Source organism: Pan paniscus, chromosome 5 (assembly GCF_029289425.2).
Source record: "Pan paniscus chromosome 5, NHGRI_mPanPan1-v2.0_pri, whole genome shotgun sequence".
In the NCBI taxonomy this organism is placed as follows: domain Eukaryota; kingdom Metazoa; phylum Chordata; class Mammalia; order Primates; family Hominidae; genus Pan; species Pan paniscus.
In genome coordinates, this window is record NC_073254.2 from 66,407,682 (window position 1) to 66,423,944 (window position 16,263).

Below are 16,263 nucleotides of genomic sequence, written 5' to 3' on the forward strand. Positions count from 1 at the left end.
TTGTGACCCCCACTCCTACGCGCCAGAGAACAACCCCCTTTTTCCTTTACCTACCCAAATCTTATAAAACGGCCCCGCCCCATCTCCCTTCACTGACTCTCTTTTCGGACTCAGCCCGTCTGCACCCAGGTGAAATAAACAGCCTTGTTGCTCACACAAAGCCTGTTTGGTGGTCTCTTCGCATGGATGCGAGTGAAAAAAAACTAAGATTGGTCTTTTGAGATTTTTTTTTTAGGCTTTTGTATTTCTGACCACCAGCTGACTTCACTCAGATTCATGACCCAAGACTCAACCAGTGCTGTGGCCCTTACCTAAAGACAGACTCAGTACACAAGGACTGTTTTCCATACCCCTATGATTTCATCCCCAACAAATCAATATTCCCCATACCCTAGTTCCCTGCCCAACAAACTACCCTTGAAAACCCCTAACCTCTGAGCCTCCAGGGAGATTGATTTGGGTAATAACCCCATCCCCCAAATGGTGTGGATGGCCTTGCATCAGTTAAATGCTTTCTTTACTGCAACGCCATGGTCTTGACGAATTGATTTTGTCTGTGCAACTGGCAGGAAGAACCCACCGGGTGATTAGATCTACAACCTGCTCAATTTCTACAAGTGCCCTACAACTTGAGCACTGCTAGACCATCTGCATCCAACATCTCTCTGTTACTGGTCCTTTTGAAATATTTTGTCATATATAATATTTCATACTCTAAGGTAAAGCAGCAAGGTCAGTCTACAGGCTCCATGCCAGAGCAGTACCACACTGCTTACCAGACTTCCAAAGGATTCCCTAACAATTTTGACTTTTTTCCTTTCATTGTCATTACATAGAAATGCAGTAATAATCACGAATCCCAGTGTGAGCAAAAAGGAAGAAATATGACCTGTGCTACAGATCAAATTTTATGTTAACTAAAATTTTTCCCTCACAGCCACATGTCATTAACATCCTAAATAATTATATTCAACTGGTAGAACATGGATTTGTATGACAGGACTGCCGCATTGTAAATAGTCAGGAAATCTAAACTGACCTTGATGAGCAAGTGGTAAAGGCAGGGAACAAAATCAAGGTTCCTGTCTTGAGTCTGCTATTGACCTCTGAATGAGCCTCAGTAAGTCCCATACAATTGCTGGGCCTCAGATTACTCAGGTCCCAAATCTCTTCTACTCAGTGCCTATTAATGGTCTGTGGTTTCATCCGCAAAGTGGAAGGTGGAATTATGGGTTCCTTTCAACTCTAGAACACTTGACGTCTACATCTTTATGAATGCAGTCAGATGTGCATGGGACACTAATGGAGGCACAAGGCTCATGTTTTCCTGACACTGCCTGTGCTGCAGTAATCACTGAATTTTCTCTTAAGATATGAGATGCACAGTCAGGAATTCATATAAGACTACAGGGAAAACAAGAAAGCTAACATTTATTCAGCAACTACCGTGTACCAAAATCTGTAGATACATTGTCTAAAATGACCTTCAAAACCAGTCTGTGAGATCAAGATCACATTCTTTATTTCACAGAGCAGAATGTGGCTAAGAGGCATTCATACCTATTCCATCCCAGAATAGACAGAACCAAACTAGAACCCAGGACTACCCAACCAAAAGGCTCAGATCCTATCCATTTCCACAAACCTTCCCCAGTGGCTCTCAATTCACTAGGGTTGTTCTCATAGTTACATTTAAGGAAAAACATGTGTGAACCTATGAAAGTTTGCCTATGGCTTGTTTATACATGATTTATTTTAATTTTGTTAATGAAGATATACCTTGGATTTGAAACAGATTACAAGGATTAGTGGGTAAATATATAAACATGGGCTTTGTCCCTTTTACCATGAAGCAAAATGTTAAATACACTGAAACAAATTGGTAGAAATTTTGAAACATCATTTACTGACAGGAACTAATAATGATGCTAATGAAGGGAGAAAAACTCATCCCAAAGAAAATGAATTATCTGTGTTGTCAGGAGTGTTATAAACAGGACTAATTAATTAATATGAACATCATTAACTCCTGCTAAAAAGCATCCCCACCCCGCTTTATTAGTGGCAAATATAAGAAAATCTAGGTACATTTAGAAGAAAGTTTGATGAGGAATTCAGCTATTTTTGCCTGAAATAATTAGATAAACAAATGAAACCTTCTTTATGTGAAAGAAGATAAAGTTTATACTTAATCTATCTTTGTACCAAGGCACCAAGATTTTCATCCTCACACTTTATTAGTTTAAAATAAATATACAGTGGGCTGCTTTAAAGGATAGTTACTTGAGTATGGGAGGGCTGTGGGAGGACTTTATTCTATACTTTATAGAGCTTGACCCCATTTCTAAATGCTGAAATAAAGAGCAGGGCTGAAATCAGCCTTTGGCTGTGACCCTTAAATTGCTTGTTATGACTTTCATGAAAGCTGACTATGTCCCACAAGTAACCTTGGGTAATTTTATAAAAATCAATCAACCATCATTATTGTTACTTCCCTCTAAAATAAATAAATGAACACAACTTTTTATATGTAATCACCTCTTTCCATTAAACATCTCTTTTGTTTCTTTTAAAAGGAAGTAAAAGAGACTTTTAGCAGCTAGCTAATGTTTGCAAAGTACATCAAAATCTGCTTTTGGCTAACCCAACAATTAGTCATCCTCTATAATAACCACAAAATAATTTGTTGTTTTTTTTAAGAAAACAAATACACAATTCTATTTTCCCCCTTACAGAAAAAATTAAAGTATAAATATTATACCATACAATACTAGTCTTCAAAAGAGTGGCTTTACCTACTATCTTCAACTCTTTTTCATGACTCTCTTTTGAACCCTCCCTGGTCAGGCCTTTACCTGACGAACCTGCAAAACTGCTCCTCTCAAGGCCACAGATGGCAACCACATTGGTGAATCTATGGCTCAATGCTCAGTCCTCACCCTTCCCGAGTGACCAGCAGCATTTGACACACTTGGTCACTTCTTTCCTAAAACTCCCTCTCCTCACTTGCCCAGCCTCTTTGTTTTTCTTTCTTTCATTTTCTCATCCCTATTTTAAAAATCCAATGTTTCTATACTTCTATCAAATTTTCATCGTGTGCTATATTCTATACATTGTATTGAATTGCTAAAGAAAACCTCATAAACTGCAAAAGTGCTAGTAACTCATAAAAGAACAGAAGAATAAACTCTTCTATTTAGAACCTTTGTCTTTCCTTCACCTGGTATCTAATTTCATGTCTTCATTTTTAGCAAATACTAAGAAAGCTCCCTATTGACTCAATGACAGTGAGCACATGGGACTTTTCTAATTAAGTAGGTTGGGTACAAACCCAGCTGGTTTTCCTCTTACTTCTTAGGCATCCTCTTCTCAGCCTCTTCTGCCTGATTCCTCCTGATCATCCCAACCACTGACACTTGGTGGGTCCCAAGCCTCAGCCCTCTAAATACGTTTCTTATCAGTCTCTGTAGACCATGCCAGTTGTCCCATCTTGTCTTAAGGTTTTAAACACCATCGCACACTAATTGTCAATGACTCTCAAATTTATATCTCCAAGCTTGTGCCCTCAGCTCAAGATTCACATACCCAACTGCCTACTCAACATCTCTACTTGGATGTCTCATAGTTTCTTAACTATGAGTATCCATGAACTCCTTTCCTTGTCTTGCCCCACACATCTTCCCTCAGTCCTTCCCATTCCATGAATGGTAACTTCATCCTTGCAATTGCTAAGTCTGAAAACCATAGAGTTAACTTTCACTGTCTCTCACTCCATAATCAATACTTCAGGAAATTGTATGCATTCCACCTTCAAAACGTCCCCTATAACCCAACCACTTACCACCTCCACATCTACTTCTGGGGTCAAAGTCACTCTCATCTCACCCATGGATTATTGTAACAGCATCTTAACTCAGCTCCCTGTTTCTGCACTTATCCTCTACCTCAGGGTTAATTCTCAAAACAACACTCAGTGTTGTCATTCCTTCTTTTCATGTGAACCATATCGTGTTACCTCTCTGCCAAAATTCTTCAATGGCTCCCATCATATTTAGAGTCAAAGCCTATCAAACCTTACAGCATTGGTTCTCTCTGGCCCCATCTGCCTCTGCTCTCCCCCTTGTTCCAATACTCCTTTTTGCTCCCTTGCCTCACAACATTTGCTCTCGCTGTGTGCCAATATCCCCAACTACCACCTCCAATGTGTATTCCCTATTCACCTCTCCTGCTGCATTTTTCTCCATGGTACTAAGCAAATTTAACAAAAACTATAATTTTCTTATTTTGTTTATTGACTGTTTTCCTTCTAGAAGTAAACACCATGAGAGCAAGATTTTGGCCTGTTTTGTTCACAGCCATAGTCCCTGTGCCTGGAACATGGGGAACGTGTTAAGTGATCACTCAATACTTGTTGAATAATGAGGAGTTGAAATTATCAAAGTAAATGAGGTCTCCCAGGGAGGACATGTAGAGTAAGAACAGAAGAAAGGTAAGGTGGGTAAAGGTAGGGAAACAACTGTCAACCATCAACATTTAAAGGCTAGAATAAGAAAAGGAAGTAACAAGATTCTTGAGAGCAGATCAAAGAATTAGGTGAGTTAGAAGGATCATAAGGTTGTAGACATAGGCTCAACGAAGAGCCTTAAGAACTGTTAAAGAGGTAGATGAGTGTGTCAAACCCTTAATGCCATTTTTAGGAAGATCAAGAGAGAAAAGGTGCACAGCCAGCATGTACAGAGTTAGGATGTGAATGTCAGGTGATAAAATAAACCCAGGGAGAGTGATTCTATTTTTAAACAGAGGAAAAATGAGAGGTAAATGGAGGCAAGATCAGGGAGGGATCTGAGAACCCCAATTCATTAGATTAATCTGTATCACCAAGCTAGATAATTCATTTACTCAAAGCTTGAACTATCTAAATTTTTAGATGTAAACTAATTTACTTGCCTACATTGATTAACCCCCAATTCACCATTTTTTCTTAAAAAATTTAGCAGCCTATATATTCTTACCTTTCAATTATTAATTAGTCAAATGGATAGTCGAGGAAGCCTGTGGAATTCCCTTTCCCTGGAGAAAAGGAATCATCCATTCAAGATGGACAAATCCTGCTCTGCCTGGGTAAGGAGAGCTGGCTGAGTGATCTGGGCAGAGTTGGAGTATATCCCTGTACCTTACTGCACTGTGCTGCTCTGGGAGCAGGAGCCGGGAGAAGGTGAGGAAGAGGAGGAAAGAGGAGCATTTAGAGAAGGCACCCACAGCCCAAAGAAACCTGCATTGTGACACGGATGGACAGAGCTTCCTTTGTTGGCAAGATCCGGATTAGACTTGTGCCTGATCCACTGGAGCAGAGCCTGGGAAGCCTTCGAGGTGGGCTTGTCCCCGGCCAGAGAGGCGGAAAATCAATTTGGCTGGCAAACGAGAGCCCCCAAGAGCTTAGTCCACGCTCCATAATCCTATCCACTAGCAGCTCAGGAAATAGATGCCTGAGCCCTCACATATTCATGGGGGATGTGAGGCATAAATCAGGCTTTAAGGATTGGGGGCAAAGGGAATGGACTCTCTGGCTGGCTACTAATTAATCAAGCACAGAATACCTAAACCTAGCAACCTGGGATGGAGCCACACACTCACAGAAGCAGAGGCTGCTGCTGCTGCTGTTTTTCCCATTTTTCAAAATTTCAATTAAAATAGATATCAGAAGAAATTTTCCCCTTTAGCTGATACTGCTTATGCATCCCCCTGTTCTTCCTTTAATTAAAAAACATGCTTATTGCAATACTTGCCAGAATCACTTTAACGGTATTTTAATTGTAATGTCTCTGCCTGATTAAAAAAGAAAATATGAACTAGAAAGTGTTTGCAAAAATGTTCACAGGATGCAGGACAAGAATCAGACACCTCCCCAGAATGGATGCCACATACTAATTCCTTAATTAGCCTGGTACTGCAGTCAAATGGGCAATATAGAGAAAAAAAAAAAAAAAATATATATATATATATATGAAATAAAATCACTGACTCAGAGCTGCAAACAATAGCAGTTGGGAGAAACCATTTTCATCAACTCAGATTTCCCTGGCGGGGTAGGGACCTGTGCATCCAACTAAAAATGCTATGCTCAAGATAAGCCCATTCAATGTGGCCAGCCAAGTTTCCACTGTTCTTTGCTAAAGGTCTCATAGCCTTTGGGAAATGAGTAGTTGGGCCAGGCTAATTGGCTTCTGGTCCTCACAATTCCATAGGGCTCCTTTTATTGTTTTAGACTAGTAGTTCTCAAACTTGAACCTGCATCAGAATCACTTGGATGTCTTAAAACACAGACTACTGGGCCTCATTCCCAGAGTAGGTTTACTGTAGAGCTCCCAAATTTACAGTTTGTATAAGTTACCAGGTGATGCCAGTGCTGCTGACTGGGGGCTACACTTTGAGAATCACTGCTATCAGTAAATTAAGTGATTGTTCTAGGTGTCCGTAGGCTGGTGATGTTTGGCATCATCTGAAACAGGCTGAGAAAATACAAGCCTGGAATTATAGAATAATTCCCTTAGTCACTCAACCAACATTTACCATTAGTTTCCAGCTCCTCTGCTAGGTACTGAAATAAAAATGTAAAATAGAGTCTCCAGTTTCTGAAGGTCACGGTGAAGTTGAATTGCTCCTCCGGGTGAATGGAAATGTGTTGGTTTTAGTGAATTGTCCCACTTTAGAGATGACTATAAGAGAATATAAAGACTGTGACTCAGCTCTTTACTTTTTCTACAAAATATGAAACTCATTAAGGTAACCTTATAACTGTATTAACTCTGTACTAATTACAGAGTGTAAACATATCTGTGGAAGGCAAACTACACAGAAATTTTTAAAGGAACTCAAACACTAAGATATAAGTAAATGCCTTTGTTATTATAGCTACTGTTATCAATTACTACCTAACTAAACTTTGATTTCCTTTCTACATCTAGAAAACCATGACTTATTTTATCAACAAAGCTTCTAGCATTTAAGTGCTCAAGACCTTCAGCTGTTCCATGGCTTTCTAAAAAGTCACTTAAAATCTCAAGAAGAAAGCTATTTCTAAGGAGAAATAGAAAAGACAAAAAAAAAAAATCGTCTTTTTCCCAAGGTCTGTACCAAGCATGTAAAAATCCCCCTAGCTACTAAGTTCATTCAGATAATCTTCCTCTTTCTCTTTATCAAAGTTCAGTTAGCACTGACCCAATCTCATTTTTGACCAGCCTGCAATTTGATACACCTCTCTAAGCAACTTGTTTTTTCAAAATATATGTTCCAAATATAATTATTCTCTGAATATTATAAAAATGATTTGGCTATAGCATAATAGTATTGGAAATAAAAGCAAACAATACTTTTCTTATAGTATTTATTAATTTTAAAAATGAGAATACAGTAGTTCCTACCTTTACCTGACCCCAGGAATATTGTATAGAAACTATAATAATGAAATGCTCAGTCTCCAACATATTTTTATCTACACAAGAATCCCAAATACAAAAGTACTTCAGATTTCTAGCTCCACTTCCAGTCCAGGATGAATAGGATATAGGGATCATTAATGAACAAATGAGATGGAGAGGTAAAGACAGACCAAGTCCTGCATGACCCTATAAGCCATATTAAGTTTGGACTTGAACTTACAGGCTAATGGAAAGCCAATGAAAGGTTTTAAGTAAGGAAGCTTGAAACATTTATCTGTCATTACTGAAAATATTATAGCTTCTCTGCTAGGAAGGGACTGGTCCCTTTCAGTAGCATTTTTCATGTTACAATATCCAAGTTGTCAAGACATAAAACTGTAAATTGTTTAATATCTATCTATCTGTCTGTCTGCCCATCTATTGAAAGCATGTCCTTTCTCATAGCAATGGCTTATCTTTCATTTAAGGCTAATCAAGTGTGTCTGGGACTGTTCTCTGGAGGTAAATAATGTAAGTCATTGTCTGATTGGAAAAATAAGGGGTCTCAGAGCCAAGTGTCCCCCACATTAAAAAGCCTTTGTCTCTGATCTCCTGATACACAAATAGTAAATAAAATTGGTCACTGTCTGGACTAATCCACTAACATTTGAGGGTACCAGGAAGGACTCTGATTATAGAGAAATTCTCAACAAACATGAATCTGCCTCTTCAGGTCTGAAACTCATTTATTAGCTTATTCATTCAGCCATTATTTGAGTACCTGTTTCGTGCCTGGAGATAAAATGGTGCTGGCAACACAAAGGTGAGCAAAAACAGAGCTGGCCCCTCCTTTCTTCAGCTTACAGCCTAGACCTTTATAAGCCTCCAAAATGGTAGAGGGAAGAAAAAATACACCTTGATATTCTATTTGTAAATAATTAATATAAAAATAATTCAAGTTTTTAACCAATTAAAAATTCTACCTGTGATACACTTAGCTTTGAATATCAGCAAAGCTCCCCTCCCATGAAATAAGTAACACCTACTTGTCACCAAGAAAAGCCCAGCACATGAAGACACCCAAGAGTGAAGAGTGAACTTCAAAAAAACTCGGGCTAGTTCTGATGCTAACTTCTTCATCAGGCTTCCCTTCTGGATAATGGCACAGACCAGCCCCTTAGGGTACCATGCCTGCCAAATATAGGAAGAAAATTTACTCATTCCTATACTGCTCTTCCTCCACAGAGTTGCACACACACAAACAACATTAACATCCAGTAGAGGTTTATACAAGACATTTTCTCCCTACACGGGGAAGGGAATCACCATTATTTCCATTTTGTGCATTGATTTGAGGACCAGAGCCTTATCCAAAACCATAAAAGAGTCTGTGACTGACTCAAATTTGAAGTCAGGCTCCAGTTTGCTGACCAAACTGCAATGAATCAACCTTGTTGTATTGTCTGCACATAAGCATCCTATCTTCTGGCTTGAAGGGTAGCTATGTTTTGACTACAAAAGAGGGCAATTCAGTCCATCTTCTTTTACAGCCAACTTGCAGATAAATTATTTTGAATTTACCAATTTGCAACAATGTTTCCAGCCCACAAAACCCTCTCCTGTTGACCAAGATATTCTACAGTTAAAGAAAAAAACAAATTATTGTTGAATATCATATTTTTATCAAAATTACTGCCTTCCTTCAGATTTTGTTTTATCCTAACTGGTAGCTATGAAGTCTTGAAACTATAGGCAGAGGGTAAAATGCCAAGTGACTCACACAGGCCTGATGCACAAAGAGATCACAAGCAACATCTCAGGAAAGTTCTGTGTTGTAACATTTCTAGATAACTGCATTGGAAAGCATTATCTGAAGCATGCATCTACTGAATCTGAGGCTGGCTTAGTGCTAACTAGAAGCAACCAAGTATACAATCCCTGGGATTAAAAAAAAAAAAAAAGGCTGTGATAGGTTCATCATTTAATACCTCACTCTGAAATCCTCAAATGCTTGTCAAGGATGAAGGAATTCTACAATGAACCTGACAGTGAGTCAGAAGATGCTTCATTTCAATAAACCAAGAATATGCATTTCCATGACATAGAAACCCCAGATGTAACGGACTTAAAAAGATCTGAATGTCCTCAAAACTGTGAACTAAAAAACAGTTGACAGAAAATGAGATCATGTTCCAAGCTACACCAGAAAAACATGTTTCTGTGAAGTCAAAGTAACAAGGAGAATGCTGGCAAGCAAATGGATCCACTTCTCCATCCGTCCCTCCCTCGCAATAGAAGGAAAAACACTTCAATATGCATTCTGAAGATAACAGAAGCAAAAGCAATCCAAGGTCTTTATTACCCAGCTAATTCTTTCAGTAATCCAGTTTGCTTTGTATATAGAAGCAGCCACTATCTGTAAATAAAATTGTAACTTAAGCCTGATATTCAGCCATATCTCCTGTTATCTCTGACAGTCCAAAAGTAACAAAAACTAGCATTAATTGAGTTCTTACTCTGGACCAGGCTGTGTGCTAATGGCTTTACAAATATCCCCTCATTTAATACTGAAAACATCCATATGAGACAGGCAATACATTGTGATATTGCCATGCAACAATGATAAATGCTAGCTCTCATTGTTACTATTATTGTCATTATAACCAGGTATCACCTTAATGAGGAAAAACCTGAGACTTACGGAAGGTCTGCAACTTGCCCAAGGTCACAGAGCTGGGAAGTAGTGGAGCCCAGATTCAGGCTCAGTTCTTTGTGTCTAGAAATACTGCCAAGCATTTAACTGCTTTAGTATAAGCCAGTAGACCAAAAAATAGAAAATCACATTAAAGGAAACCAGTGCACTATTAAGCAGCAACAGAGACTGGAAACAAGTTTCTGCTCAGACACAAGCACTGGCATTGTGAGTAGTAAGAAACTACAAACTGTCTTCCTTTTTTATTGTATATATTTAAGGCAAACAACAGGATGTTTTCATGTGTGTATGTGTGTGGATAAATATGTATTATATATAATGAAGTAATTACTACAGTCAAACAAATTAGCATATCAATCACTTCACATAGTTACCTTCTTTTGTGTTGTGTGTGTGATAAGAGTACCTAAACCTAACAGCTCAACACCAAGGACAGAGTTCATTCTCCCCTAATTGACCCTTTCATTAATCATTATCGTTACACTACTTCACATCAAGCTGCTTGATGACCAGACCAGAAAGAGATTCATTGCTTCATTCAGGAAATATGAATGTTTCCCCAACTACAGACCACAACCCAAGATCCTTGCCCGGGATGCAGAATGCTCTGACAAGAGGGTAACGTTCCTTCTTTGTGATTATGGCTCATCATAATTACTTGGAATAAAAATAATAAATTTTAATTCAGCAATGCCTATGGCCATTGGGCATCTTAACATAAAAGAATGAAAATATAATTAGCTAAATCAAGGCAATATGCCTATTTCCATCCCAGCTCATTAGTATTAATTGATTGGGTTAATTCTCTTTTGTGTTTAACGGTGCCCCTAAAAAATATTTTTTTTTAAAAAAGGGAGGGAGGGCAGGAAGGAGGGAAGAAGTAGAGATAGTAAGTAGACAAAAGTTCTGGATCTTTTTCTAATTAAAATAAAATAATAAATGCAGCTGAAGTTCTTATCACAGTCACAAAAGAATCTGCTACTTTTTAAGTTGGGAGTCAGTACCTAAAGCATCATAAATAATGACACAAAACATTGGGGCCACTTCTCAATTGCCCCCCAAAAATTTATGACCCTGCCTTCTACTATATAAGTAATATGTGTAAGAAAAAAATGTCAATTCTATTTTATAGATGAAAATATGAGTAAGGCACAGAGTTCAAGACTCTTGAGGGTCCATAAAGTGTTGGTTTTCCTGTTGTACGAGCCCAGTTTTCTACATATCAGGATGCTGGTTTCCATGAATGGAAAAATAATATAAAGGATGTAATACCTTCATAAAGTATTTCCAAATGTAGTTCTTAGGTGATCTAGTTTCACTGTTACTTAGCAGTAATCCTTTCAAAATATATATACTTCATGTAGAATGTATTCTTTGTAATATAGAAATGGCTGAGAAAGTACTTCCACTATAATACTTCATATTTTGTCGGTTAAAATCTTTTGAAAAAATTATTTTTGGCTTGAAATTTCTCAGGCTTTATCTACGCCTGCAGATGGTATCAGAAAAAGTAAAGAAAATTTCACTCAGCTATTTTTCTGACACTGTGAATGTATATGAAAAAGATAGTAACTAATATTTGGAGGGTGAGTTACTGTTGTTGTTGTTGATGATGATTGTGATTATTCAATCTTATATTTGAAGAGCTCTTTATTATCTTTCAAGTACTTTCACACATATTATAGACCAAGGGAAGACATTAAAAGAGGTTTACAGCTATGTTACATTGACCAGATATTTGAAAGTTGTAGTTCTTCACCAGTGAAGACTTTGGTCATATGCCTTTTAGAAACAGAAATATAACTTACCAACAGATTTTATATTCCTAACAATTCATCATAATATGCAAATATATATAGACATATGTGTGTATGTACATATTTTGCATGTGTAAATATGTATATGTGAATATGTAAGTGTATATGTGTGTACTTATACATACGTGTGTGTGTGTGTGTGTGTGTAATCAGTGAGAACAACTAAGGACAGTGAAAGTAAATTAGCTGGGAAAAGTGGTATTTAAGAGAGCAAGGGTTTAAAATATACACTTCTTAAATTTCACCCAGGACCATTTACTTGTCCATTCTTTCTACAATCAACATACAATTTTTGAGCCTTCGTCATGCATCAGGCACTGTTCTAGACCCTGAAGAGACAACAGTAAATAAATTGATGAAATCCTTTGTCTTTTTTGAGCTTATTCTAGTAGAGGAGACAGACTATAAACAAGCAAGTAAATTGATAATATACCATGTGATGATAAGTACTATGAAGAAAAGTAAAGCAACATCAAAGGATAAAGAGTCCTGGGGGGTGGCTGTAATTTTAGAAATGATGGCCAGCAAGTCCTCCCAGATTAGTTGATATTTTCTCAAAGAGCAAATGAAATAGGTGAGCCAGCCACATGAATGTGGAAGAAGAGCATTCCAGGCCATAGACATTACAGGCAAAGGTCCTGAGGCAGGTATATTCATAGAAGAGCTAGAGCAGAGTGAATGAGAAAGACAAGGTCAACAAGGGGATCAGAGGTTAAATAATAGTAAGGACCAGTGATTTGATTCCCAGTGAGTTGAGATTCCACTGGAGGTTTTGAGGAGAGATTTGACTTAAATTTTTAAAGGAAATGGACCATAAACTGCTGGGGGTTTACTTTACCATATAGCATAAAAGCCAAATATCAATTACTTAAACCCATGAAGCCTTATTTTCCTGTCACAAAAAGTTATTTCAGAGGTGGGTGGTTGAATGCCTTATCATGGCAACTCCAGAGTCATCAGGGTCCTAGGTTTGTCCTATTCTTCCGCTTTTCCATTCTAACTAACAAGTAGCATCATGGTCCAAAATAGTGGCCGAAAATGTTGCTATTACATTTATATACCAGCAAGTAGGAAAGAGAAAGAAGGAAGGGAAAATAGGGTGTACTTCCTACTGGGTCATCTCTACTTTTGGAAATTTCTCAGATGTTCTGCAGGGTACTTCTTCTATCTCATGGTAAGCCCTTAGCCACATGGCTATGTCTAGCTACAAAAGTGTTCAGAAAACAGAGCATTTCAGCTGAGTACTTTGTTGCCACCAATGAAATTAGGGTTTTACTACTAAAGAAAACAAGGAATCTGAAACATGGGAACAAAATAAGAGGCAATTTAAGATGGTCTAGGCCAAAAATGTGGTGGTTAAGACTAGGTTAGTACCAATGAAGTGTTGCTACATGGGACACATGTTGAAGATCCAGCCGACGGGGTTCACTGATGGGGTGGTCATAGGAGGTGAAAGAAAGAAACAAGTCATGGATGCCTCCATGGTTTTTGGTCTGAGCCACTGGATGTATACAATTCCAGTAAGTGAGATGGAGAATTTCCTCAAACTTTGATTTGTGTATATGTTAATATCTATGTGATCGCAATATGTCTCAGACACAAATGATCTGCCCTTCACCTCCTCTCCGCTCTCCAACTCTAATCTTACATAACTGACACCAAGATTACCCCAGTATACATTCGGCCTCACTGCCAGCATCACTTATTTTAGAACCAGAAGTTTTAGTCTTTTACATTTACTTTCTAATTATTTTTCTTTGGTAATATTACATGTTACTGCCAGTATTATTATTCATTTTTTCTTGTATTTCACACAGGAATCCTAGGCCACTCAATAAGCATTCACAAATTATCTGTTGAACAAAATTTGATCTGTGTCCTTGCCCTGTTCTCATTCTTTCTAGAAGTTATGACCTATATCTCTATGATAAAAACCTCAGCGTTTCACTCTAGGTAGCTCTGTCTTTTGCCAACAACTCCTGTATCTTATTCGTGCAGAAACTGGAATCTACTACTTAGCCTTACATCCTACCTACTCCTCCTCCCCAAGAGAAAGAAGAGACCCTTCAGATGACTTACTCTCCCTCTCCATAGGATGAGGGTTTGCCTTTCCAAACCTAACTCACTTATCTAAATAATATGAGAGTGAAATATTACCTAAACCAGAAATGCTAAGAGAAACCACTATTGGAGGTTGGGGCAAGTATTGGGATTGCTCAGATATTTAGATCCTTAAGAGTGGGAAGTCAAATGAATGTTATACTTATCCTGCCTTTCTCCTACACTTTTCTCTCCTTCTGATGCCTCTTCTCTGTTTTCAGCCTCTGGTGCTGTCAACACTATTCATGATTTACCTGGAAGTAACAGTACATCCAGAGATTTAGTAATCCAAGACTTTCAGCTGGGAAACTTCTCCCAAATGGTAGTAGCAATATAAGGCCAAGACCTTTGAATGCCTGAAGGGGAGCCCATCCTCCTGCAGAATTTGATTCATATGGAGAAAGCCCTGGTTAAAGGCCTGCCAAGAGTATCTTTTCTCTGAAATGAGGCTTTAGGTCTGTAATTTTCCTTTGTCATTGCTGGTCCTTAGGTAGTTGATGACTGTCTATAGTGGCATTCCCATAGCCACTAGCTACACACACACACACACACACACACAAACACACACACACAAAGACAGGGCAAGAGCCCAAGCTGACAGACCATTTTATCCCCTAAAGGGCACTAATTAACTGATTTGACTGAAAACTTCTCCTTGCTACAGAAGAGAAAAAAAACAGCTTCCAGAATAGAGAATGACAAAATGCCTAAATCCTGATTCGGTCTAAAAGAGACAGGTATTAAAATTCCATTAGTTTATCTCCTTTAAGATATTTTATTTTTCCCCTCATGTAGCTATATTCTTATTTTAGTAAGGATGAATGTTTGTGTGTTAAATATATTTATAGTAAAGAACAGTGTTTTAGTGCAGAGTTTCATAGAGATCCATAACTAATCATATCTCCCAAGTAATTTTCATTTGCCAATGAACAGAGGCACTTTGATAACTATTCCTTATTTTCAGCCACTAAAGTAGGCCATGATTTTTATTCTCATTTAGCAGATAAGGAAAGAAATGCATAAAGAGGTGAAATAACTGACTTAGCCATTTGAAGATGTGGTAGTAGAGTTGAAATTCGAAATCTCAGCCTCTTCCAACTTCATAAACCCTAGAGCTATATAGCCGGTTTTGCAATAAGAAAGCCTATTTATATGACTTTCCATGGGACCAAGAAGTCAAAACCACAACAGGGTAAAAGCAGGAAGACATTGCTTTCTTGGCAGGGTATTTCAAAGGCAGCAACGTTAACCAATTTCAGGGCATTTTGCTATATTGTGGGGGCTGTCCTGGATAAGCATGACTAAAAAGTGCTTGAATAAAGAAGCATATTCTTTGAGAACACTGTTAACCTTCTTGTTTTTGAAAAATTAAACTAATCAAGCTCTGTGCTTATAATGAGTCCAAAGAAAGGCCTTTCACTTTGAACCCTCTGACCACTTCTTCCTTTACATAGTAAAATTTCAGTTTGGTCTGAGGATAAATTGTCAACTAAGTTCTGGAACTTATCCAGAAAGTTTCCCTCCTCCATCCCCCCTACAAGTGATATAATCATATAGAATAATATTACCAACCTACAAACTTCACAGACCTTTAATGTGCAGTAAGTTGAGGATGCTTGTGTTAGTGTCCAGCAGAAGCAATTGGCCATTCTCCACTGTGACGTTGTCGCCATCTTGTGGCAGCCTTTCAGGAAACCAGCTGTGAGTCCTGGACCATCTCCGGCAGAACTGTAAAGAAAAGTTGCCCTGGAAAACAGAGAGCTGGGTTGGTGGGTTGGTTGGTTGGTTGGCTGGTCTGTTGCTTCGTTGGTTGGTTCGCTGGTTTGTTGGTTTGTTGGTTCATTCATTGTTTTGGGGCGGGATAGTATAAGTATTGAATCAAAATAGAAACTTCTCAAAGAAAGTAAAATTAATTTAAATATTTTAAATGTCTCCATAAAATTGGTTACCTCTCTCTTTTTCATACAACTAACCTAAACAGGAAAAAATATGAGAGGCAAAATTATATTTGAAGTTCTTCTGTGCCCAGCCCCTGGAATTCTCCAATAACATGCTGGTAATGTTTTCTCGCCTTTTTTTTTCCCTCTAGCACAGGCCCCATTCTACCTAACAGATGAGGTTGATTCCATTTATTTTTACAGACATGTATTGAATCTTGGACAAAAAGTCATAAATAGCCTGGAATAGGGAGAATTAAAATGTTCTGCTTGATGGG

General features: G+C 38.1%; 1 protein-coding gene across 1 annotated transcript in view; it reads right to left on the reverse strand.

Annotated features, from left to right (window-relative positions):
* Nucleotides 1–16,263, reverse strand: part of PKHD1 (PKHD1 ciliary IPT domain containing fibrocystin/polyductin) — a 467,099-nt gene that overhangs the window by 324,395 nt on the left and 126,441 nt on the right. The window contains exon 35 of the mRNA XM_008958657.5: nt 15,638–15,794. Coding sequence (XP_008956905.4) covers nt 15,638–15,794 — 157 coding nt within the window. The remainder of the gene's footprint in view (nt 1–15,637; nt 15,795–16,263) is intronic.